General features: G+C 37.4%; 1 protein-coding gene across 1 annotated transcript; it reads left to right on the top strand.

Moving 5' to 3' along the window:
* Positions 1-27: 27 nt before the first annotated feature.
* Positions 28-26,499, top strand: ankrd10a (ankyrin repeat domain 10a). Its single transcript, XM_036557353.1, has 6 exons — positions 28-228; positions 3,903-4,055; positions 10,221-10,312; positions 22,087-22,322; positions 24,404-24,490; positions 25,723-26,499. Exons 1-6 carry the CDS (start codon positions 28-30, stop codon positions 26,100-26,102), a joined length of 1,149 nt encoding a protein of 382 aa, XP_036413246.1. The 3' UTR covers positions 26,103-26,499.
* Positions 26,500-27,768: the final 1,269 nt, after the last annotated feature.

The raw sequence follows: 27,768 nt of genomic DNA, 5'->3' as shown, positions 1-27,768 counted from the left end.
CTCAGTTTGAGCAGACGTTACACGGCCATGTCTGTGGGCGTCGAGTCCGGCTTCTCAAACGACGAGCTGCTCCACATTCGCTTCCCCATCCACCGCGCCTGCAGGGACGGGGACGTGGGCGCCCTGTGCTCGCTGCTCCAGCAGTGCTCCGCCAGCCCGGAGGACCTGGCCGCCGAGGACTCCTTCTACGGCTGGACGCCCATTCACTGGGCGGCCCACTTCGGAAAGGTAGCTAGCGTTAACGGTAACGGTTAGAGTCGCGTTAGCAAAAGTGACGTTAAAGGGGGATTTTAGTGTTTTTTAAACTTTCACGTTGACTCGACGTGTGAGGCGCAAGTTGGGCAGACGAGGCTGAAGTCGGTTTCCTATTCGTCAGCTTATTATTTGAATTTTCCCGTTCCACCTTAAATGGTGTAGCAGTTGTGCGTACAGCAGTTACACCCAACCTGAGGCGCCGGAGGGTAACTGCTGCACCATTTAAGGTGGAACGGAGAAATTCGAGTGAGAAGCTGACTCCAGCTTCGCGTTAAGCTGCAGGTTTGTCCACATCGCGGTTGGCGGTTTCAGCTGGCCTGCGTTAGCCAAACTCAGCAACAGACCTGAGGGACCACATCGTTTGGTCGACGAGGCCCAGAACCGGGAAGAGTCCTGTTTAACCGCCGCTCGCCGGCTGACCGAGTCGTGTTCAAATGAACGTTAGAGCATCAGCTGCATGGACGCGAGCGGGATTTTCTTCGTATTTGCCTCCGAGCGCTCTGTGCTTAGCTTTAAGTGAACGGGAGGTGGGATTGTTATGCTGGAAGTGTGAAAACGTGTCGTATTATGTTAGTGGGCCGGTAAGTTTTGACGCTGCGGTTTAGACCGATGGGGAAAATCAACTTGATCAGACCGGCGAGTCGGTCTCCAGGTGGGCGCGCGCGCAGCAAAAGCGAGTCGATCATTGGCTGAGCGGGAGCCAATGAGAGGCGAGGCGCCAAAACCGCCGTTTAAAAAGGGGCCCTTTGACCCCTGAGTCTCAAACACTGACCTTTTTACTGTTTGTTTGCTTTTTTCACAAAGCAGAATTACTGATACAGCCAGACAACATAAAGGGGAATTCCACCAATTTTTGAAAATTTCTGAATAATTCAGTCCTTGAGTTGTAAAGTCATTCAGAGTGGTTTGATGAATTGAGGAGAAACTTACTGACTTTATTTACAGTGGTGGTGATAGGAACCACGGGGTCACAATGTCTGTCTATAGCTGTTTTATTCACGATCCAAAACCAATGAACCTGCACATGCCTTTCGAGTTTATATATGTAATGTTGACAATGGAATAGACATAAATCTGAAAAAAAAAAATTTTTTTGGAGACTGTTTTGCCTTACAATGCCCTGCATGTATCCCTCCGCCTTGAATGGATTAAAATGAATGGATCCAAATGCATTTTATGCCAAAACTTTATCACAAAGCTACATAAATCAATGTGTCAGACATCAGACAGTGTATTCATAACCATGTCATGTATTAACTTTCTGTGAGGGAGCTTTAGGAAGTGGACATCTGGCTCCTATCATAACCACTGTGAATAATTCCGGCTCAGCAAGTTTATGTAGAACGGAGCATTTCACACCAAACCACTCTGAATGACTTTGTTTACATCTCAATAATTTAATTATGTGGAATTAAAAAAAAATTGTTCCCCTTTAAGCCCAGTGTTCGTACCATCAACTGTGTGGCCAGTTCTGACTGTGTTTATTATATATCAGAGCATTTCCCATCAAACCACTAAAAACACATTGTGTCCTTAACTAGACACATTGGTGTGTTTCGTTGAGGACAGCACTTGTTACTCATAACAAGAAATGTGTTGCTTAACATGTCATTACTGTGAATGTAAGAAGTGATCTAATGTTGTGCTGGACCCACCCAGGGAGTGTGAGGCCATTTGTACTCTCTTGGACTGTTGACCATGGAGGGTTGGGGCATCGCCAGAGAGAGAATGATGGAGCCAATGCTTAGACAGTTCAATCAATCAAATCTTTGTTTTTATAAAAAATTAAGATATTAAACTATAAAATAAAATAGTTGTACAGCCCTAATAAACATCTAATTAAAAATAAAATCAAAATATTGGAATGAAAGGATTATAAAGTAAAAGTGCTGTTGAAAAAGTAACACTTAAGGTTCAGTTTAAAAATGCCCTCAAGCTCTCTGGCACGATATTCCAAAGGCGAGGGCGGTATATGCTAAAAGCTGCCTTTTTATGTGTTTGTCTGTGCCCTGAGAACTACAAGTAGAATAGTGCCAGAGGAGCAGAGTGACCTGTTTGGTTCATAAAACCAGTTGTGCCACTCAGGAGCACCAGCTGCACCCATTGCTAATACTGGCATTCAAGAAAAGCACTGTTAATAGAAGTGGATGCTCTGGAGCAGCTGCACATGAGCCTAAGGTCACTATGCATAATGCCACGCTTCTGCTAGAGGGGTACAAATCCCCCCAGCAGTGGACTGTGGAGCAGTGGAACTGTGTATCCTGGAGTGTTGGAGCTCCATCCAATACCTTTGGAATGAGTTTGTGATCCAGGACTGATCTTTCAACATCAGTACCTTACCTCATTAATGCTCTTGTGGCTGAATGCAATCAAATCCTCACAGCAGTGTTCCAACAGTCTGCATCTACTGTAAAGTCTTACCAGAAGAGTAGAGGCTGTTACTGTAGCAAAGGAGGGCAAACTCCATATTAATACCTTTTTAATTTCAGAGGAAACGTTGTATGAGCAGGTGTAACCAACCTTTGGACATATTGTGTAGATGAGTAAACAAAGTGAAGAAGAAACAAAGACTTATTCAGAACTGTTATGCCAGTATGTCATACTGCCCACATTCTTTATGATCACTTTCAGCAGCCTGTAACTATTTTTAGTCTTCATCCCTAACGGAAGTTTCCACAGAAACTCCCTGAGCAGAGTCAAGTGAAAATAGCAGTGAAAAGTGTGGCATGGTTCAAGGCTAAGTGGGAGTCTGCTTCCCAAACAGTGCAAATCACAAACTTGTTGCATTCTTTTGTTTAGTTACATATTTTCATGCTTTCTTTGTGCTTTTCTTTTTAAATGTGACTTTGCAGCTGTTAATTTTCTGTGTAAATCTCACATCAAGGATGTGTACATCCTTTACAGCATGACATCTGTGGCTAATAGGACCGCTCTCAAGGCCGCTGTTTGTCCACTTAGTCTTATTGTCAAAGTAATGTATGGAGGAGGAGACATGAATCAGCATCTCATGTCTCAGCCAGACTTTTTGGGCAGATGTTTTGTACGTTTCTGCTGTCTGTGTATGCAGATCAGAGAGGAGGAGTTTGGCAGATGTGCGTATGTTTGTCTGCAGAAAGTGTCTCTCATGCTGGAAAGTTTGTATGCGGTGGTGGGAGAGCAGGGCCAAAAGACTAGGCGATGAGTCACCATGGCTTTCAAAACTAAAACAACAAAACAGCTGCTGAAGCCATGCAGCGATACACGGCCAAGAAACAGGAGCCTCAAACAACTGTAGCCAATCAGAGCATGACTGAAATAAGAGCTTCAAATACATTTCACTATTGTGGCTGGAAAACAAGGAGCTTGAGTTGTGTTTGTGTTTAGTGGTTAAAATTGCACAAGCCACCCTCAGTTTAGGTCCCATTTGTCACAGTAATACTATAATTAGGCCTTTCCTTATCACTTTATCTCATGAGAATTGAATTATGGCAAGTCCCTGGTGGTTAAAACCGTTTCCCGCCATTTTTTTTTTCTGGGCGTTTTCACAAGGTCAGACTTCCATTGCGTGTTTCGTTATATGGTGCCGCCTGTCTGAGGACTTTGGCTCTAATCCCTGTTAGAAAGTACCAACACTAAATGTCTCCGTATTTCTCTCCCTTCATCTATAGCTGGAGTGTGTGTTGCGGCTGGTGCAGGTGGGCTGTGAGGTGAACGCGGTCACATCCCGATTTGCACAGACTCCGGCACACATCGCTGCCTTTGGAGGTCACCCAAAGTGCCTCTTATGGCTCCTCCAGGCTGGTGCTGATATCAACAGACAGGTGGGTGATCTCATAAGTCACTGTACTGATAACAGTGGTGATGGGTAGAGGTGGACAATATGATATTGTTACTTATGAGTAATGACTATTTTTATAAGTATATCTGAAGTAGAGATGCACCGATCGCAAACTTTTATAGCTGATTGCAGTTTATCTATTTGTCTGTCTGTCTATCTGGCTATCTGTCTCTTTATCTACCTACGTAACTACCTAACTACCCACTTCCTCTTCTAAGCTCACACTGTGTGAGCTAAGTGAACACATGAAACCCACTAGCACCCATTTTCCATTACTCTCTATTATTACCTTTATTTAACCAGGAAGAATCTCATGGAGATTAAAAGTCTCTTTTACAGGGGAGTCTTGGCCAAGATAGGCAGCAATATATATATCATTGTTCCCACAAAAACACATTACATAACATAAAACAGAAAAATCAATACTTAAATTACTACACACTTTTACGTGGACATGCCACCAGCCTGTCTCCAATATACACATACATTTTATTTGCTCATTAATTGGCCAAACTGGCATTTTACATTCAGTGCCTGTCGTTATTTACTTTATAAAACCGCAACACAGGCCTGCCAAAAATAATTGGTTGGCGTCTAACCATTGCATGTATGGAGAAAAAAAGTTGAAATAAAGTCTAATATATAATGCTGAACTACTGAATGTAGCGTTTAAAAAGTTTGTAAACATCAAACTAAGGACCTTGAAAAAGAAATTTGTACGTCAGCATTAATGGTGACTTCACATGTGCAAGTTACTTGTTAATGCCCCAACATAACATGACAAATCCTGGCATTTTAACTTTATGCTGGTAACAATAGGGACGGTCCTTTTCTTCTTTGGCCCAGAGCACACAATGTCCATTATTTCCATAAATAATCTAAAAGGTGGACTCATCAGACCACAATACATGTTTCCACTGTGAGTCAGTCCATTTTAGATGAGCTTGAGCCCAGAGGGGTCATCTGAAACTTTTGATGCCTTTTAGATTTTTTGGCATCGTAGTAAGTCTTGACCGTCCTTGCTCGTAACAGACCAGACATCTTACTGGATGCTCCTTTCATACCCAAGCGTGATTGTATCACCTGTTTAAGAGTTTTCTTTTAACATTTCACAACGTTTCTAGTCTTAAATTGCCCCTATCACAACTATTTTGGGAAGTGTTACAGAAATATGATATATACTGTTTCCACAGTTTATGCTGTATGATCAATTACGCGCATAACATGAGTTTCCATAAAAAATAGTATTTTGTTCTTAATATTTCTTTAACCTGCAATCTACTGTTCTCCTTTAATAGTGTGGTTCCTTTTGATGTCCTGCTTATTTTGATGTCACAAACCAATTTGAGCAAGCAAACATATCAATAGGAATTTGTCCTGCTTCAGATGTCTGTTATTATTGCAGAGCGTCCAACAATAAAGGCAGCATGATAATGGCGATAAAATGGTAGCACACAGAAAGCTCCAAAACCACATGCTGATCCATTTTATGATGACCGATGTAGACATGAATGCGGACGTGCTAGGCAGACACTGAATGTATCACAAAAACATACGTTAGATAAGATGATCTTTAAGGCACAATATCCAAAAGGTAGTTTGACATGTTAATGTCAAAGGAACAGCAGGATTAAACATTCTCAGAAAGCTTTTAGGGTTACTGCGTATTTTGCAGATCAATTAGTTGATTGATTAATCCACAAACATTCCGAACAGGAAGTAATGCCTGAGCAAACCAAGCACCCAAAAACCCAGCTAAGCAAAATCTCACCTCCATCCTCCCTTTGTCTGCTTTACGGTGATCAGTGTAAATCTCTGCCAAGCTGATCCTCTTGCACAGGATCATCCTGACCTGACATTGACTGACAGCTCTATGAACTTTGGAAGATACCTCTCAGAGTCGGGCATGGACAAACTCAAAATACACAGTTGAAAATTGTGAAAAAGGTTAACTCAGAATTACTAACGACATATCATTGTTAGCCAGGTCATGTTCTTATCATACAATACATGCTAAAACAAAATGCCAATACGATGCAAATCCTGTACTGTGGTGTTGTGATGGGGCTGGGTGATGTGGTGGAAATACATTGCGTTACTCCCCCCAATTTTTTTCTGATATCTCATAAGTTGGAATGGCCAAAAAAGAACAAAGGGTGCCATGTTTAAGAAAAACATTATCAAAAACTATGAATACAGTCATTTTTATTTAATGTTTTACCAACAATACTGCCTTAAATCTAATTATGCTGTTTGTAATGAAACATGCAGTTGTTTACTGTTCCTCAAGTACTGATATCCACCATTTGCTCAAAAACAGTGTATAGTGATGTAATTTATCATTATGAATATCCTCATATTGCCCAACTTTATGCTGCAGTGTGTTCAGCACTTAGTTCTGACCACACAAGCCAATTGGTAGGAAGGTGTTCAAACCTGTATTTGATAACTTCACAGCATTTTTCTCCATACCTTTATCATTCTCCTGACCACCAGTTGCTAAGCAACAACAATGGCTAATTGGTTTGGTGGAACTACTTTTTTAGGCAGAAGAAATTTAGTATTGATAGTCGTTGTGTGTGTGTGTGTGTGTGTGTGTGTGTGTGTGTGTGTGTGTGTGTGTGTGTTTATTTATTTATTTATTTTAATAATTGCACACACCAGCTGCCCTTAAAATTAGTAAAGCTTTTCTGGTGAACCAATGGAAAAAGTCCAAAATGACATGGGAAATGTCTTCCATTATACGTTGAGAATGTTATTTATTTTTTCTTTTCTATTAACTTTCTTTCAGACAGCATTAATACATTTGAAATAATGTTCAGGGCTTCTTTGATAACCTTCTTTTTTCCTTTAGCTGGAAAGATGTATAGCCATGATGTTTGCGATGATAATGCCTCCTCAAGTGTTCGTATTGCTGCAATAACAAATGACTAAAGGAATGCAACCTGTATCTGGCTTTATATTTATATTTATATAAATATCTATTTAAGGGGCGGCACTGTGGCGGAGTGGGTAGCGCTGTCGCCTCACAACAAGAATGGCCTGGGTTTGATTCCCGGCTGGGCGACCAGGGTCGTTTCTGTGTGGAGTTTGCATGTTCTCCCTGTGTCTGTGTGGGTTTCCTCCGGGTACTCCGGTTTCCTCCCACAGTCCAAAAACATGCAGTTAAGCTAATTGGACATGCTAAATTGCCGCTAGGTGTGAGTGAGTGTGTGATTGTGTATGTCTGTCTGCCCTGCGATGGACTGGTGACCTGTCCAGGGTGTATCCTGCCTTCTGCCCAATGACAGCTGGGATAGGCTCCAGCACCCCACCGCGACCCAGAAGGATAAGCGGTTTAGATGTATGTATGTATGTATGTATGTATGTATGTATGTATGAAAATATCTATTTATCTACATCTGGCAGCTTATGAATGGCAGGCCCCTAAAACAGATGGGGGAGGGGGGTTGCGGGGGCAAATTCACTTTGTGTAAGGAGGTTAGCATGAGGGTTACTATGGGACTGTTAGGGGGAGGTATCCCTGTTGCAGCAGTGAGTCTGCTATAATTGTGCAGTGTGACCTACATTCTGCTGCGTTATCCACTGTTTTTGAAGAGCTACCAGTTCAGCGTGTCTGTATTCCTGCCCCTAGAGGGAGTGTTTGAGTTAGGGTTAAGAGTTCACTCTCTCCCTCATGGGCACTGGCTCTGTCTCCTAAATGTTCTGCTCACATTAAGATGACAGCTGCTGCTTCTGAATGCACTCTGAACGACAGTGTTGTGTCAGAGTTTTATAAATTATTTATCAGACTGTGGACTTGTGTTGCACAGTTCTTTTAATGCTACTACATGGCAAACAATTCAATATTCTAACTTTGAAAACTTTATTGAAGGAGGCTAACAGTACACTGATGTATTTTGCCTATAGGCGCATTGAATTGCAGATGCTGATTTAATGCGGATGGGCAGAGATGTTAGTATATCTGAAACATACAGGTGAAGAGTTTTATTCAGTAAAGTGTGGCCTTATGCTCTTAAGCAATATGATGTACATCCAATTTTTTAAGATTAGTTTTAAAGCCAGTGAGATAATTGTAATTAATAAACATGTTGTATATGTTTAACTGTTTAGTTGAGTATTTGATTTATTTAATATTTTTGACGAGTTCAGTATCGAAGATTGAATGTGAAATATAGAGATGTAAATTAAGCAGTAACATCTTGAATATTTTCCAGGATATGTTGGCTGTCCAGATTATGACAACATAGATGCCAATTTCCAGAGAAAGTATATTGTATATTCACAGGCTCCAAAACTGTATAAACATACCCGAATAGAACATTTCTAACATTAAATCATAATGATTTTAATGGATTTTCTTTACTAACATTCCTCTAGTAACCAGCTGTCTCTCTTACATAGTTAAATATACAGACATTATGGGCAGCACAGAGAGCACGAGAGTAGGTTCTACTGTTAGCTGACAGAACAGAACGTCTCGTATGAGCATGCTGGAGACAACGTTTCAATTAAATCAGTACACCACCACCCATAATGTGGCCACATCATTTAGAAAGGGCAATAAAATAAAAAGAAGAAAAACAAATCTGAATCCGACAGAGTTTATGATATTAGTTGTATGTGGGCAAAACCATACTACATACTAGATGTCCCGTGTCCCAGGCTTATACCTTCAAAATTGTGGGGAAAAATATATTTTAGAAGGGTAAACTATGGGTTGACACGTATGGGACAAGCGTGTTTACTGTAACATTATCCCCCACATGGTGTTCGGCAGGGATGCACGATCATTCATTTTTAATTTCTATCAGGAATAGGCATTTTAGTTAGATTGAATATTCGGTTTTTCACAGCATTTTTCAAATAATATCCAACAAATTCAGTATTCTGTAAGTAGGCTCTTGCTAGCTGTGCTAGCCATAGGTACTTGTTCTCATTCACTTTCCACCAATTCAGGGGGCACACTTGAAGTAGTATGCATGTGTCCTTGCAGTTGTGTTGAAGAGTAATGTGTTGAGTAGTGTTGAAGTTCTGTTTGAGGTGATTATTTTTGTGTTTTAATCGTTGCTGAACCGGACGGCTGTGGCAAAGTTTTTGGTTTCTCGGCCACCAGCTCAGTTGTTTGGCTCATTTTAGGTGCAGGGCTCTCATCCACATTCACACTGCTGAAAGCTAAAAGATGGTCTTAAAGTTGTTTCACGTTTAACTACATCGGCACATTTAACTACATCTGTACTGAATCTCGAGTGTTTGTGCCTTGGGGTGAGAAAAGATGCAATGAGTTTATTTATGTATTTATTTTGAATTGTTTTATTGTACATATTGATTGTACATTTAGACATTTCATATTGCATTTTGTCTATTTGTCTACAAATATTGCACATTGCACTGTCACTTTGTTTATGCATCTATAAATGTCATATTGCACAACTGTTAACATAAATTATCGTTACAGTGTATAGTCACTAGTTAATTCACTGGAGGGGACATGCACCACTGCATTGTCAACTGAATAGTATTTATACAGTATACTTCTTAGTTTTGTACTGCACATTATTTTATTGTTTTATTTTATTATTCATCTCTTTCTATTTATACATCTGGAAATAGTGTACAGCAATACTTTGCTCCTGTTCATTTTGCTCTTGTGTTACTCCTTCCTGTGCTTTGTACTGCTGCAATGAAACAATTTCCCTCTTGGATTAATAAAGTTATCTATCGATCTATCTATCGATATATATTTTTTTTCTTTTTCCTAAACTTTAATGACTATTTGAATATTCAAATATTCTGACTCATCCCTATCTTAATTGTGAAGCTCACATTGTGGGCTAAATAAACATATGAAATATATTAGCACTTTTCAGCACTTTCTGTTGTCCAAAATTGCATCATAGGATTATTTGCATGCATGTGAATTATGACAATGTTTTTGTATGGCTGTAGCAGCAGCATTCAAGTATAGCCTGAATGCTCTTATCTAATATGTATGTTTATATAATTAAATTGCAATATAGATCAGCCAAAATGTACAGAAACTGACTGATTTGCATGTTTGGAGCAAACATTTGCTAAAAAAAAATTTGTACAGTGATATTCTGGATATATGATATGTAAATATTAACATTCACTTGTGTGCTTCCAGGACTATGTGGGTGAAACACCCATCCATAAGGCTGCAAGGGCAGGTAGCATGGAGTGCATCAGTGCCCTGTTGATATCTGGTGCTAAACCGGAGTAAGTCACCCTCTGCTTTTTCCTTACTTGTTATATTTCTGCTCTTAACCTTGTAACAACATCTTAAAAGGGACCTCCACCTTCACTCAAAAAACATCTGAGCTTATTGCTGGCTTTGTCCATCTAAAAGAACCAGATGGTGCTGAACTAGAGTGCCTCAAGTCACTGGCAGCTTAAATTGCCCAGATACTTTCACCAAACAGAGCCAGTCAGTTTTGGGTGCACAGGGGGCTTTCAAATCCTATTTTCATCCTGAAGGGCTTAAAGGTTACATATAGCTCTAAGGAAAATTCAGCGTCCTTCTGAACCAGCTAGTTTCTGTCCAGTTTTGTTGAAACAAAGGCTTTCACTGGAAAAGCATCAATTTGAATAAAGTAAATTCTTGGAAGAGATCGTGCCTCCAAATATACAGACCCAGCAGCAGGCTGGCCCTGTGGTAAGAATTTATCTGGAATGAATCAAGCTGCCGTCTGCTGATTAAGTTTCCCTGCTGTGTAGGATCAGAGAGGCTTTTAGCATTTGGCAAACTAAGGGCATTAGGTGGAGTTCCCTTATTCAAATAAATGTCTGTTTTAACCTGTGTTCATCACTCAGCCTAAAGGTAAATTCTTGAGATTTTTTTTATGAGTTTTTGAAGAAAGATAGTGTTATTTCATAATGTGACGGAACAAATGCACAATTCCTTGTTTATTCCCTTGAAGGGAATTGACAGGTTTTTTTTTTTAACTTGCTCCTGATCAGAGCATCTGTTAAAAGAATAAATGTAGGGATGAAAGATTAATTGTTTTTATACCAAAAACTTATTTTCAAAAAAAAATTGAAAGTGCAATTTTCAAATTGGAGAAGCTACAACTTCAATTATATCTTACATCGTTCAACGTTTTCTTAAATTTTACGTGGAGATTTAACCTAGTAACAAGTAAGTTTGTGAGCTGGCAGTCTGGCACACTGCCATATTACTCAGAAAAATTACAATTAAATATTTTCCAGAAATACTTAATAGACGTAAAATCTAAACTTGCTACTGCATAATACATGTAAAATATGATGTGCCAGATTCATAAAATGCAGCACCAGATTTACTGTGACGTTAAGAGCAAATAGCGTTACTGTAATGTGTTTGCTCATTCATTAACGAGGATTACTGGTGTGTTTTACTGCTTGTGTGTTATGAGGTGTGGCTGTGCTTTTGTCTCATTTGCACATTCAAATTTAACTGGCACTATGCTTAAAATGGCCACTTCTTCCTATGACAGATTTGATGTTTCATGAATCCCCCTCCTGTGAATGGAAAGCACGTTTAGCTTTATTGCAAGCAGTTTTAGCTTTTAATCCCAATTTTTAATTTATAATGGATTTTTATAAAGAAATTCTATTGAAACATATAAAAATTACATTTGTACTACTGAATGTTTTTTAATTACTCAAAGCTAAATTTTAGTAGTTAAAAATTTAATATATGCTAGCTGAATTTCAACATTCACATGTGCAAATTGAATTAATGTGATCAAGTAAAATAGAGGAAAAAAGCCCTAGTAGTTAATTTCAGCATGTCAGTTTAATTGTGGAAAAAATTAACATGTTAAATTTTAAATCATTACTAAAATATTACTGCATTTATAATGAATTGGAAAATGGCTTGAATTCTAACCAATGAGATGAAATTTTACTTGCTAAAATATAATTCCTACAATTAAAATCTGAATTTTATGATGTTAAAGTTCAGTTCTTTATAGAAGTCATTTTTTTCTAGTATCAACAATTTTCTGATTTAAGAAACTTTGTTTCTTGATTAAAAGTTAAAAGCATCTTTACCAAGCAAACTCGCCAGCACATCTTTTAAAATTCGTCGCTTTGTTTCTGAGAATTCTTTATTTGACACGCATCGTCCGTTTTGTCAGGCAATTGAAGCGTCACTTTCAGTTTAATATGCATGACCTCATTTACATGTGGATTTTGATTGGCTTTTGCCCACCACAGGTGAAAATAGCATTAAAGACACCAGTGAATAGGTTTTATTTACTATGCCACACATTTTGCACATTTTATGAATCTGCCACAATGTATCTAAACCTGCTACTGTGTTTAGTTAGCAGCATGACTATACTCACATCTTGTGATGTTTGACCTGTTTTCCTTCTTCACAAATGAAGTAATGTCTCAGATCCTGCAGCGTTCCCTTAAATGGTTGCTATGATAATGGTGGGATTTACCACTGTCTTCTAGACTGTACTGCTCTTTTTATAAAGAAACATGTAGATAAAGAGGAAATGGATGTGTCTAGCACAAGGGAGTATGATTGTATAATTGCAATGGACACATTATGCATTGTAATGAAATAATAGCTGTAAAAACTTCAAACATTACTGTAATGGTCCTGTATGATCATTATGATTGCAGCCTCTGCAATTAGCTGATCACAGAAGTTTGTAGTTAATAATGAGTAAATTACTAGGATTCTGCCTATAAAACAATTATCATTAGTAATCAGGTGAATTGTAGTAATGCCATAATTACACATTTTCAAATGTAACAATCTACACTTCATTATAACTGTTAACATTTGGGAGATCAGTGAAATTATAGTGTTCCTTCCTTCCTTGGCATTGTTTCATTGTAAATCCCAGAATACCTAATTGGTTAATCAGGAAAGTAAATCCTGGACAAGCTGAGATTACTTTGTCTTAGATGACAGAAGTAAATTGATTATAGGGTTAAAACCGGTTATTTGTATATTACATTCAGTACAAAGATTTTAAGTCCTCAAATGTCTGTCTTCATGAGATTAAGACATGGCACTCAGACTTCTAAGGGAGAAGACTAAAGGGGCTGTGCATTTGTTCTGGAAGTAGAGTATCATGTTTTAAGGCAGTAGAAAAGCATGTATTATGTGTTTTTTTTCCTGTACAAAGGTAGTTTATTATTAAACTTGATGAAATGCTTTCTGCCAAAGTGCGCACTTGAAGAGAGGAAAGCTCATTGTGGGTTTTTTAGGGGGTTCTGTTTTATGGGGATTTATTCTTGTCTGTAAAGTCTCTCATAAATTGAGGACACATAAATGACACATTACATGTTCATCAGCATATGTTGATGTCGAACAAATTTGGCTGAGCTGCTAGACACATGCAGACATCTCTCCATTGTGCTTTAAGTTAGCTTTAAATTAACTGTATATGGTCTGGCCATTTTTGTTTGTCAACACATGGCATTAATAATTTTATATATTCTGTACAGGATGTTTTTGATATTTTTTCCTTGTGAGTTTGTAGAACACACAGAAATCAGTTTGGCTCTGATGAGATAGTTGGTGATGTTCCAAATGGTGTGGAAGTGTTTCCCCTTCAGTGGAGTACAACTGTCACTAATGGTTATTTGGACAAGTAATCAGATAATCACAGCTTTTAAAAATGTTAAACAATAAAAAAATTACTTAACTAAACAATAACAAACCATGCAGAGCATTTCAAACACTCTAAAATACTTAACTGAAAAGATAAACAAAAATCAAGTGATAATGCATGTGAAATTGCCAACGGATTATCAATGCTTCAAAAAGGTACATTGTAATCAGTGATTTTTTTTTTTTTCCATTTTATTAATTATTTTATAGGTAATTGTGACAGCTCTACAATGGAGGAGTGAGATGAGTAAAGTAAGGTTTGTGATTAACAGATGTAATTTAATTTGACCTTGAGGCAGTCGTGTGAAATGCGCTTAGATACAAGCAAGTATATGAAAGTATTTTAACAAAAGTGAAACTTGAGCAACTACTAGTAAAAACTTTTCATGATGAACTCACAAAGCTCAAGGTAACAAAGTGTATTTACACATTAGGTACTTACAGTAAACCATTTGGCTTCAAGAGAATTTACGAACCAGAGACTTGAATACTCAGAGAAACCCTTTGTTTGAGTAAATTGGGTCTGAATACACCCATAATTTGGACTAATTAAGTCAGTTGGATTAACATTTTTTAACTCATTGTAGAGTCAGTGTATCCTCAAATGTGTTTACATAGTCATTTATATATGTATGTAAGATGATACATTGACACTATGTAAAGTTCTTATTTCTACTAAAAAAAGCCTTTTCTACATAAAACTTATTGCTGATTTATGATAATTTTGAAACAAGTGTGGTATTCAAATTAGCCACTGGGAAAACTGTTGTAAACACAAACCTTATTTTCTCAGACCATCCAAAAACAAAGTAGTGCCTTTGTTGCTATTTTAAGTGATGTTCTTACACCTCCACACCACTCCTGGGACAAATTCAGGTACAGAGGTTGCCTATTTTAAGTATGTGTTAAGTCTGATTTATTCTTCTGAAGAAAAGTGTTGATGAACCAAAAGCACTGAGTGGTTTAAAGCCTGTCTGAGACTCTTAAACCTCCTAAAGGTTTGCTGAACTGTACTGCATGCCTGCTCAATTTTTAATCAGTGCTAGAAGACTTTTATCACACAGCTGTAATCAGCTGGCTAAAGAGATGTTTAGCACATTTTAGTGTGGTTCAGCTCTTTGTTCTGTAAGCAGGTATTTTTCTTGAACTTTTTGTTTGACATTAAATAGCTTTAACATCTTCTCCATTGTTGAGTTCCACTGCACTTCCACTCCTGAATTCTTCTTAAGAATGTAAATGGACGGTTGTCTTGGCGTGCAGTTGCCATGGAGAAGTCTCCAAACCATTAATGTTTAAATAGGTAAAGACACCTTTCTTCTGAAGTGTAAATTAGGCTTTGTATGTCAACCTGTGCAAAATTCTTATAAAACTGCCAGCGTTACAGCTGATCACAGTAGTAGTTTGTTGACTTTGTCATGTTAATGTTTTGAGGTCATGCACAAAAATAATTTATATAGTTCACATTGGCAGTTTAATGGGCCAAATATATCAAGATATTATTGTAAACAAGGCTTTGTGTTAAATTTGGATTACTGAATGTAATTAATGTGTAGCATATACTAACATTTAATCAAACAGTACTCAACATGTTCAGGGACTCTGTAAAGAATCTGTTATTTTCAAGTTTTGCAAATCTGCATTTTCTCAAGGCTTTCTGTAAAAAAAAAAAAAAATCCATGTTATTGAGGTGAGTGAATTAAAATGAATAATTTTTATCTTTGGCACAATGTAGGTTGGGATGTTTGGCTTAGAACTGCTCAGTTTTACTGTAATTACAGCGAGTAAATTTATATTGGCTGAATGAGGTACTGCTGCTTCATGATCTGAAATTAGATAGTATTCCTGGTAGGGCTGGGCGATAAAACGATAACTATAATTATCGCGGTATAACTTTTCTCGATAGAAATATAAGAAAGGTTCAATAAATGTTCAATATAATAGAGCATTCTCACATTTCCACGTTCTAGCGACAGCCCTGGTGGCGTTTTCTACTGCAAGGAAAGCGACACTACTCTGCTGTCGCCACGAGAGGGTGCGCTTTCCAACTTTTTTCGACATGAGTAGAAAGGGGTGGGGCAAAGAGTAAAATGAGTTGCCAAATACACTTCAGCAATACTTGACCAAGTGTGAGTGAGGAGATAAGTGGTGTAAGTATACTGTCGTAGAGTGAACTCACCTCTCTCCTAACATCCTAACAAGCTTTAGCAGCGTTAAATCACGTCTGCTCCACACAACTACAGCGCTGTTACAGTGCCAGAACAGTCGTATTTAAGTATAAGTGCATTCCCAAGCAACGAAAGTGAAAGAAAGAAGTGAGTTCATGCAAGTTACAGCCCTGATTTAAACGAAAGTAAACTAAAGATGCTGTATGTGAGGCATTTGAGAGTGAAAGAATGCTAGCTTCCCAAACTGGCTGTTTTTAGCATCTGGCTAACTTGAAGCAGCGCTCAGTCACTCGCACAACACGGCGAATTGATGTTACTGTAGATCAAACAAGACAAAACAGCACTGATTTCAGTTTAAACGTGCCTAAAAGGAGGACTCTGTCTAGTGTTAGAGAATCACACTGCAGTTAAAGCTTTTACACAGCGAGCGTCAGATATATTGCGGTTCACCCCTCAAACTACTACGATAGAATAGGGAAATCCAGACGTCTGCTAGCTGGTGTTTGAGTACTGTGATGTGCTCTGACATGGATGTGATAGGATTGATGAGAGTAACGCGGTGTGATCCATCGTTGACCTACCGAGCTAGCTAATGTTTGCTGTTCGTATTAAGCTGATTTTGAGCAACTAAACAGTTTAGCACTTGTAATGGGTTAGCCCAGCACTCGTCACCCGACAGCTAAAAATAATCTTTTGTTTCTTAAATTGTGACTATTACAAAAATTGTGGCTGTGCTTTTCCAGCTGGTAAAAACAGCCAACCAGAAACTTTGTCCTACTATCCCATGACAGATTTGTGAAATGTTCCACTGCTTGGTTGTTTCAAGTGCCGTGTTCTGACCATAAAGGATAGTTTAAAATAGCAATTAACTACTCAGGAGCAAAAATCAGCATTCAAACTTGAAAAATAATGAATTGACATTTATCACAGTATGTATCGATATCGAATGATATGAAATTTTTTATCGTGATAACATTTTTGGCCATATCGCCCAGCTCTAATTCCTGGTTATATTAAGCACATTTCATATAATTTAAAGGATAAAATTCTTGTTTTCCCATAATCTTAATGCAATGACCTTTACCCGCCTCTAAAAGCGTCTTTTGCTTTTCGATTATTGCCAGTGCACCAGCGGCAGGGAGAAATTAATTGATCACAGCCTGACTGATAAGTCGGCATGCAGATATTATCGTCTGATATGAGGTAGCTGCAGACAAATCAGTAACAACTGATAAAAGACAAACTTGGCTCTACTTCCAAGCTTGGTTGGAAGTTCCCAGACAAGCAAAGTGTTAGAAATTTGCCAACCTCAATCAGCTGGCTTGAAGTAGAGTTTTCTAACAGTTGTGTGGGCATAGATTTAAAGTCTTGCATTTGTGTTGTATTACAGTATGTTGACCAGTGCAAAAAAAATTGTGTAAAGCTAAAACTTTTGAAACATAGTAGAAGGATTTAGACATGATCCCTGTGGTAGGTTTTACTTTATGCAGCTGGAAGTCCAAGAATCTGAGACTTTCCTGCTGAGCATCTAACACTGTAGAATAGGTACTGCCGATGTTTTAATAAAGCAAAATTCTAAGGTATTCTTGGCAGCAGTACTTCATTTTGCTTAAACCATTTCTCTTACCTGTGTCGCTGCCGCGTGAGGCCTACGGCACTGTTGTCAAAACAGTTTTACACAGTTTCCACATAGCTCTCAATACGTATCGAAATGTTGTTAAATATTTGAATCTTTTTTTCACCTCTTTCTAATGAGCTTTCAACCCTCAAGCTTTGTAGGAACTTGTAATTATTTGCAGTCTAACTTGCAAATAATTATTATTCTTTTGGTTTAGTTGGATGTTAGTGAGGTTAGACATTGTTCAGATGTATAAGATCTGTTAAGGCAAGCAAATGTACAAATACGATTCTCAAATGTCTGTTTTTTGCTTCTTGTTTTCAATGTTAAACCATTCTGAATTTGACCTAATTGAGATCATGTCACTTTTTTCTGAAAGTAGCATGTTCACAAAAAAAATTACTGAAGCTACACTGTGAACCGTTACAGAGAAGGAAAATCCCTACACATCTCAATGTTTTGCAGCCATTGAATTTGAACATGACTTGATTTTCTCAAGTAAAGCCCAGAAAAGGGGGAAGCATTCCAAAAACTGCTGAATCTGCCACACGTGCTTCAGCGAACACCCTTACAGTTGTGGCTTTGAGTGTTCTCACTATCGCTTCCTTCAGTATCTACACACTGGCAAACTGTTGAGGTATTTCTTGCGGTGATTGGTTTTGTTTTTTAGGAAAACAGTAATTGTATTGTTTAGACCTGCATGCTTTGCTTAGATAACATCAGCTTTATTAATGTTTGAACATTTTTAATATTTGCTCTTTTTAAGGATATCTCAGGTTATAGGAAAGGCTCAGGTTAGTCTGAGAAGGTAAACATGTAAAAACATGGTTATTTAGACATTAGCTAGAATTTACCACTGTGTAGCAAAGGAACAGTTGTCTAGAAGGGTGCCTAGAATCACAAAGCAAAGCATTCCAGGAATGGTGAAAATATTTAATGCTTCCTTGGGCAAATAAACTACTGACAAAATGTAGTATGTAGGTTTATAATTGTCTCACAGAACTTCTCTTTTCACACTGTTTTCACTTTCAATGCCAGACATTGACCATTAGAGGCCATGGGAAGTTGTTTGCTGTCGTAAAGGATTAAGACTTTGCTTATATTGCAATGTGGTAAATGCAGTCAGATATCAGGCATTAGTGTCAAACTGAAACGTGACAAGAGGAAATGTAAAGTATACATTTAAAACTCATAACAAACAAAATTTGCATTACTAAAAAGTGTTGGCTAGCGTTCACAGGCTGACCTGTTGATTTGTTAATGTATTTAATCTCTATTGGCTGCTATTAAAATGAATTTCAAGCATTTTTTATAAAAGCCAACCATATTTGTAAAAATGTTAAGAATGAAGTTATAATAGAGTTGACTCATTATTTAGAATTATATATTATATATATTATATTCTAAAATTTTAGATATATTTATTTTATATATATATATATATATATATATATATATATATATATATATATATGGAAAAGATATTTTTATGTTCATATTAATTGAAATACTTAAAATAAAATTAGTACATTTTAAAGCTTAGTACATTTTAAAGGCTGATATGCAAGGTGTCAATAATATCTGAGAAGAAAAAGTGGTATTGTGCCATCTCTATCCTTAACACTTTGATATCCAGTGTTATTACTTTTGCTGTTGTCTTCAAACGTAGTTATGTAATTACATATTTAATTGCAGATTAAGTTATAAAATAAATTACATTAAATTTATATTTTGTATTACTACAAGGTAAATCTGCACTCAGTGGCAGAAACATAAAGCATTATTTTTTCAATAATTTATCAAATTCAAAATGTAGTGAAATCTCTCCTTTTATTTGTTTACAAATACAATCAATAGACAAAGTTTAAAATCTTTAGTTTCCACAGAATTTCTTGTTTCCATTATCTGTGACTGAGAAAAAATTAATATAAAATTGCACCGTGATGTTATTATTGTCAAAGATAACTGTGCCATACATATTAAATAATAGAACAGAAATATGTTGTAATTTGCTCTGTATAGACCAGAAGCAAACAAGTTTGTACTTGCATTCAGTATTAGGAGCACGTTTGTTTACAGACATATCTTTATCATGTCTGTCTGTATGTATGTAGTGTCCACGCACTCTAGTTTTTATTTTGTGTTACTTTTCCTCTATACTAAAATAAATACCAGTAAACTAAATACTAATACTGTACTTGTCTGGCATTGTTTGAAAAAACGTGGAGGGAGTGTTTTATTTCTGTACCTCTGCAGATTTAAACTGAATAAATGCACTTGGAAGCATTTAATTTTTTCAAGGATCATTTTGGATTTTTTTTTATGTAGGAATTTGTGAAGGCAAGCCAGCCATGTTGACTTTCATGTTAAAACTGTTTAACATTGTCTTCTTTTGTGCTCAGGATTTGTTTTCCAAATGCATTTTTTTTTTTATCTACATGGATGTGAAAGTAATCCAGGGACAGAGAGACAGATGAATTCATGAATGAACCCACTGACATTTTGATTGGTCTTTTATTTCTTTTTTACAGCCCTTGGATTAATAGAAACGGACATATTAGGAGCGCCTTCAGTTTATTCTGAAACATGTATTTAACATGTTTATCAAACACTCATCTGTATTTATTAAGGAATTAAAAGAATCGTAAATATCTTTCAGTAAGACTTTGCATTTGAGGGTACCTAAACGTACTACTACTTCTTGTTTCTTATACAGTTATTAGAAATAGGATGTTATGAAGACTCATAAGTCCAAAAAAAAAAAAACACCACTCAATAAAAAGAAATAAGGTATTGGCTGGCATCCAGTTAGCTACTTATTATGCAGTTGCTGCAGCTCTTATACACTGATTGTTGTATAACTATAATGGCTTAAATCTGTCTTTATGTTAAATGTTCCAGAACTACAGGAGATACCACGATTTAGTATGATATGATAACATTGACATTGTGCAGCCCTATTCTCAGCATTTTGCAGAACAAATGCAGAAATTAAATAACATCACAAATTACAAAATTTTCCAAAACGTCTTTGCTTACTGCGATAAAGTTAAGCTGTTTAAATAAAGCTGGTACGTTGTAGGTGTTTTTCCCCTTTCCATGTTTTTCTGCCATCAAACTGCACCGTTTCAAAATACATACTTCTGTACCAGAGAGCCTCTCCCATCTATAGAGACTTTTTTTAGCAATTGAATATGCTCGCTGATATTGTTTTAAAGCTAATATTAAAACCTTGCAATTATCTCAAATTATCTCTATTTTTGATATTTAAACTATGATTGCAGCTTTTGTTAAATGAACATCATAAAATACTGTTGCCTTTATTAAGCTTCTGTTCTTTTTGAGAGACCTGCTTTCAGTTTTTAAGGGATATTTTTCCACACCTCAAGTTCAGTCTGAGAAGTTGCATTTTCTGCTTCTCACGATCCAATTAATCCAAACACAGTGATGTTGAGATCTGGACTCTGAGGTGGTCAATCTATTCTGAGAAAACCAGCAGCTTCTTTGTTTGATTTGCAAATGTTCTTCCTTTTTTGGTTTTCTTTTTCTCAGTAACAGCTTCTTGACAGCTACACATCCTGTCAGACTCATGGTGTTGAGTTGTCTTCTCACAGTTGAAGGATAGCCAGAAACACCTGTGGATTTTTTTTCTGAAGCAAGAATGAGCTTTTCAGTGAATCTTTTAATAATTTTTTAAACTCTAGTTTTGAAAACTTTCACTATTCCCTTTCCTTATGCAAGTTTCCTTAACTTTAAGACAAATCTATGCCTTATTTGAACTTTTTGATATTTAAACATGAAGGAGAAATCAAATTGTTGCTTCCTAATACTCTGCTGTTATGAAATATACAATTTCCTTTTTGATCATTCTGAGGCAGAAATGGATCGTATTATTTTTAATAATTTTTCAAACCAAATTGCCAGATACTTTGTTAGGTGCTTGTTCATTCTAAGCAGGACTCTTTTTTTTATTATTTTAACAGTCAGAATACTTTATAATTCAAAATAAATCTCAGAAATTTGCTGTTGCACCTATGAATCTCAGACTTTTTTAAATGGGTGGGTTCATCCCTGAATTCTGTATTAAATTTTGATATTTGTTACTTACTGCAGATGGACTTGAATATGTTCTGTAGAACTCTGTTGTGTAAAAGCACCCATAGATGATTTGGTTGTTTACATTATTCTGATTCCTTGAGTCTAAAATTAACTGGTTGTCTAATAGACAGCTAAACATGGTCTCAGTGTCTGAAAATTGGCTGGACTTCAAGCCCTGTTACACTGTGTACAGACTGCATTTAGTGTTTCATTAGAGCTCCCAAAATTAACATATGAGAAATAAACCGAGTTTTGATCAGAGGTTTAAGAACTCAAAATATGGGCTTTTAAAATTTTAGATTTGTCAGTTCATCAGTTCCATATGATTTCCATTTGCAGTATATTTAAAAAAATCTTAAAACTAGCTCATGTTAGGCAAAGATTAGACAGTTATTATTTGATTATGAATGTTTGTTTTTGTCCTGTTGGTCAGTCTTAACTGTTAACATTTTAGTGTGTACCATTCTAATCATTCCTTCTCTCCGCTGTGCAGATTGAGGAATGCGAATGGTTTGACTGCAGCCGACGTGGCCCGTGCACAAGGCTTCCAGGAGTGTGCTCAGCTCTTGTCTAATGCAGAGAATCAGCTCAAGAAGCTCAATGGGTTTGGCCATAATGGAACTGACCACTCCCACATCCAAGGGCGAAGTCTCCTTAATGGAGCAGCCAATAGAAAGAGGCTCCTTGATTGTTCAGAGCCCAGTCACACCAAGAAAGCAAGAACTGACAGTAAGTTAAGCAGAGATCACCACGTCTTTCTGCTATTGCAGGAAGTGTTGAGAATTGCGGGACTGGTGGAAGTAAGGATGGACAATATGGCAAAATATTCTACTTTTTTTGAGATGCATATGTATTGCTATATATAATTTTCTGAGGTTTGATAAGTCACTCTGGAATGGTAACCTTGTTGACTTTTTATTTAGTACTGTAGTATTTGATATAGCGAATTGAGTGGAGACTCACCATGGAGTGCTGAAAGGATGGTACGATATGACGCGTTTTATAGTGCATTGTTTCTGTAATACAGTAAGCCCAACAAATCTTTTGGGTATAGCTGCAACAAACAAAATAGGTCAGTTGTGTTTTGTGTTGACTGACTAAATGATGACACAAGCAATTTGAATTACAAAATTCATTAGCCTAATATTAAATTGCATTTCTTAACATTTACTGTTAAAGATTTCTCAGTTGAAATTGTTGATGAATTAAAAGTATAGTTGCATCTCCAAACAATTAAAGTAAATTAAATATCTTTTAAGTATTCAGTCCTGTCAGGTAGGGATTAGCAGTATCTTGAGATTTGGTACAATATTTGTGTTTATTGTTGTGCAGCTTCATGTGTTAAACATCCAAAAATAGTGGCTAGAGAGAAGGCGTCCTCTCCTTGCTGTGCTTAGTGGGGGAAAGCTGATGTTTTTTCAACTTAAGTGAGCGGTTTAAAAGCTTACTCCTGGCTTCAAAGGGATTCTTGCGATCACTGACAATAGTGTGAATCCTTTGACAGCCACAGCACTTTTTAACAATTTTTTAAATGAAACATACAATTGTTCTGTCTGATCATCAGTACATATCAGTTCTGATATGTTCAGAAAAGTATATTGTGATGTAATTACCTTGATCACGATACATCATCACATCTCCCACCCCTAGTGGAAAGTATTAGGGATGCACTAATACCACTCTCTTGTGCCATATGGAGACCAATATCTGATCCTTATCTGATGCAGAGTACCGATATGAAGTCTGTCTACTCTAACTAGCTTCTAAGTCCCGATACTTATACAGTATACTTATACTTATTTTTAAATATTTTATTTTGGTAAAAGCCATGGTCTGTGTTGCAAATAAAACATGCCAAACTTGAATGAATGGCATTTACTTGTTGGATTTTATAGATGCTTTAAAAACTTCTTATTTCCTATATGTAATTGGTATTTTCTGTTATGTAATTAGTAATAAGAATAATGCTTAACAACTAAAGTAAATGCTAAATATTTTTATTTTGCACAATTTTTGAAAACCGAACTAAACAATATAGATAAACCTGTGGTGGGACATGTAATCACTCACCTGGCAGTGGCGCTAAATGTTGTTTCACGCCTGAGTTTCTTGAGTTGTTGGTCTCAGCAGTGTGTCCCATACACTATAAGCACCAGACTCTGCTGGAGTTTAGTAAACATTAATCATTCCTGTTGCCTGTAGCAGCGGATTTTTCACTGGGTAATGCAGCTGACAGACAGAGGTGCACTGCAGGGAGGGCAACTTGAACAGGTAGAGGGCTGTTATGCTAAAGGCTATCATTACCCTCACGATACTGGCAGTTCCTTCCATATGTCGTTTTATTTGTTCCCTCAATAACAACCTGGACTAACATTAAGACTATAACTGACTACATAGTGGGAGAGTGATTACTGAAATGAGTCAGCCATTCAGGTAACGATAAAGGGCTTTGTATTATATGTATGGTGCATTATATGTCTTATTGATGTCATACTGGTTAAACTAATACCTTAGGAACAATTCCAACAAAGATATCACCCGTTACTGTACTCTTCCTGCTGTTACAGATTTTACCATGACTGTTTTTACTGCTACTGTCCACCAACACCACTGACATTAAGTTCCATCTCCTAGTGCGCATGCAAAAGTCATTCAGTAGCTCGCCTACTCGTCAAATTGCCTTGTGGTATTGGCACCCCTGTCGCTGATACCAATACTGTGATTAAGTGGCATTATCTGTGCCTATACAGTATTGGAGCAACCTTAAGTATTGTATGTATGTAGCTAATTTCTGAATGTTCCCCATTCAGGTATGGATTTCCCTGTGAAGACACTGAATGGAATGGGGGAAGAGATGGAGAGCATGCATGTGGAATCTGCTCCAGACAATCAATCAGGTGGGACTGGACCTTTTCCACCTATGCCTACTGACAGTGAGCGTCATGAAGACAGTGTTACCATGGAGAGCCTTTCTCCCACCCCACGAACACTGAAGCCCACGTCTGAGTCATCCATGCCTGTTCCCTGGCGTTGTATAAACTCCTATGCCTATTTGTAATCACTGTCAAAAATCCCCCTAGACTTGTATAGTTTATTAAAAGTTTTGAGATGGACACTATTCAAAATATGTTGGGCCACTCCAGTATCTAAAAGTTTGATTGGTTGGTCATATTTCAGAATGTTGCACAATACAGCTTTATTCAGTTTATTCTGTTTCTTTACACATGTATGAAGTATGTTTATTAATCTTCATTCATGTGTATCTATTCTTCTTATTGAGATAAGCTGGCAGTCATGGTTACAGTTTTGTGTTGCACAATTTTGTCCATCAGTTCATCTTTATATTCGAACTTTAATACTTCTGTTTAAACTCTTCAGTGAATTCTTGTGAATTGTGAAAGTCCTTCAGTCGTGTTTTCTAAAATGTCTTTGTTTTAATAGTATAAACAGTACGAATGAGTCACTTGCACAGTCTTTTACTAATCAAAATTTTAAACATAATTTTGTTCCTTTGTAATTAGAAATGAGTTTTGTTCTGTTCAGCCCAGTGTATCTGACTTGGTCATTGCCACCTTTAGCTTAGTAGGTAGATATTGGTGATTTATTTATTTTTTTTATTTAAGTTTTAATGGTTTGTAGTCCGGACTTTCCTCTCCCTCTAATAGCCAGTTGAATCTCTGTTTTTTTGTTTGTGTGTGTGGGTTTTTTTTTGTGTGTTTTTGTCATTGAGATGGACAAAAATGTGCAAAACAAAAATGGACCATCGAGCATTTACGGAATAGCACGGTCCAGGAAAGCTAATGTGAAATAAATAAAAACCAGCATCCACCAGTTAGCATATGCAAATGACATCCTGCTAATGGTCACTGTAAGCTACATTAGCTTGTTTGATCAAGCTGTTGCTGTGTGTGCAACATCTATTCATTCATTGTGGTAGAGTTTGATGTTCTGTGTTTCTTAAACTGTAAATGTTCGATTATGAAGACACACCAAACAAATCATTTGGACTGTAATAATCTGGTTTGAACTGGCATCGTACAAAAGCTTCCCTGCTCTGCTCCTTAATCTTTCACCATACACTTGGGTGCAGTCTGGCTCTCTCTGACCTGTGTTATGTTTTGAATGACAGATGGCAGCATAGAAACAACCACAGGTTTGAGGAACGGTCACGCGCAACAGAACAACATTGCCATCAATGGTGTCCCCACAAACGGGCACTGCCACCCATCCCGCACTGAGCCTGTCCATGCTGAGACTAGAAGCGATATGTGCGGCTCGCTGCACCTCAGCGGCAGCCCCAGCAGCTGCGTTACTCTCAGGCCGTCCTGGGGCACGTTCCTTTCGGACTCCAGCGAACATCTGCACTACGGGTATTACCATGGCTTCGGAGACACTGCGGAAGACCTGGAAGATGCCAGCAGCCGCCACGATCACAATACGACCGTCAGGATCGAGCAGTACTACGATCAGGAAGTATTAAGCGCCATGCAACTGTTTCATGGCTCATGAATAGAATCTGCTGGCTGGCTACAATCCGTCCATTTAAGTACAAATGATTGCATTTGTTTGTTTGTTTATTTTTTTTTGTTGTTGTTGTAGCCACCAGCCACCTTAAACCGAGCGGTTTACCTTGACTTCGCTCTTGCACCTTATCGCAGGCCACAGTAAGAAGTTGGTTTGTTTGTTTTTGATGAATTATGGGGAAAACCTTTGTACCAAAGGGGACAAACTTTGTTTTTGTATGTGACTGTTTTGAATCCTTTATTTTATGATATGTTTGTGCAGTAGCCTAGCTGTGGATTCTTTGTTCTGGTCCGTTAAACGTTCCCCCACTTTCTCTTCACAATAGTATGAGAATTGAATGCTCTTTGTATGGTGTGATTTATGAATTCTTGCATTAATTGTTGGTTTTCTCCTCTCTCTCCTTGTTTGATTGTAGGCTTGGTGCCAGTACCTTTTTTCTACGAAGCTCGGCACTGTTGTTATGGAAAATTTTGTACAGAGCTTGTTTGTGTTTCCTGTAATTTCTGAGAACCTCAGTTGAATGGATTTGTGAGTGGATGTAAAATGAATTCTGACTCTAAAGAAGTATTTGTTTTTGAGAGGTTTTTGAGATTTTGGACATTCCTTTGATTCCTTTGTGCAGCGTTATATAAAATTTGAGCCACAGAATGCAGTCCTCTCGTCTTTTTCCAGTTTTTCTTCAGGTGTTTTTAGAACCAGGTTTTCCTAATTTTTTGGTTTTTGGTAATAAAACAGCTTGATATAGTATGTGAAACACTTATTTTTTCTAAAACGTTTCATGCCCCGTCTATACCTGTCAGTCTTAAAGGTACAGTAACAAAAACAGCTTGCTTAATTCTAAGGGATGTGGTCATGTAATTATGACTGTTTTTGGTACATAATCCCACACATGTTAAATGGATTTCAGGAGAAAAAAATACAAGAAAAATATTGGATAATGATCCTTTTAAAGTCTTACTGTATTCTCTAAAATTAATGAATTCATTATTTGTTTAAAATGGCTCTCTGACAGCCATTAAACACTTTTAGACACAAAAAGACTTATTTCCTAACTTATTTCCATTGTGTTTCACATAAAAGAGTGTAACATGACTACAGACAATAGAGGCACATTGTGTATATATATTGTACTTTACATTTCGGAAAGCCTCTTAATTATTGAGTTGAGGTATATTAGCCACACCCACAGCTAACTTGTATAAAATCTAGCACATAGCCATGCAATCTCAATTGGCAGTAGAATGGGTCATGCTGAAGAGGTCAGTGACTTTAAACATGGCACTGTCAGGGTGCCGCCTTTACCATTGGTCAGTTTGTGACATTTCTGACCTGGTCAAACAGATGTGCTATCATTGTGAAACAGAAGCGTCTTGGAGCATGAACAGCTCAGCCATGAAGCGGTAGACCACCCAAACTCAGAGAGGGGCCGCTGAGTGCTGAGGCACACAGTGTGTAACAGTGGCCTGTCCTCTATTGCATCACTCACTAGAGTTCCAAACTGCCTCTGGAAGCAGCATCAGCACAACTGCTTCAGGAGGCCATTAATAACATGGCCTTCATTTTGCAGCTTCAGGAAAAAAGCAGAAAACATATTTATAATTTAACCTCAAGAACTAAATATAAGAGGATCTTTTCTTTTTTTATTTAGTGA

The sequence above is a fragment of the Colossoma macropomum genome, unplaced genomic scaffold (genome assembly GCF_904425465.1).
Source record: "Colossoma macropomum unplaced genomic scaffold, Colossoma_macropomum, whole genome shotgun sequence".
Lineage (NCBI taxonomy): Eukaryota > Metazoa > Chordata > Actinopteri > Characiformes > Serrasalmidae > Colossoma > Colossoma macropomum.
The sequence above is the reverse complement of the archived record's forward strand: the minus strand, read 5'-3'. Positions and strand labels throughout refer to the sequence as shown.

Bases quoted from the DNA above. Each gene is read 5' to 3' on its own strand.
- ankrd10a (XM_036557353.1), top strand. From the start codon at position 28: ATGTCTGTGGGCGTCGAGTCCGGCTTCTCAAACGACGAGCTGCTCCAC. The intron at 229-3,902 runs GTAGCTAGCGTT...CTTCATCTATAG, and splicing joins GGGCGGCCCACTTCGGAAAG to CTGGAGTGTGTGTTGCGGCT. The intron at 4,056-10,220 runs GTGGGTGATCTC...GTGTGCTTCCAG, and splicing joins GTGCTGATATCAACAGACAG to GACTATGTGGGTGAAACACC.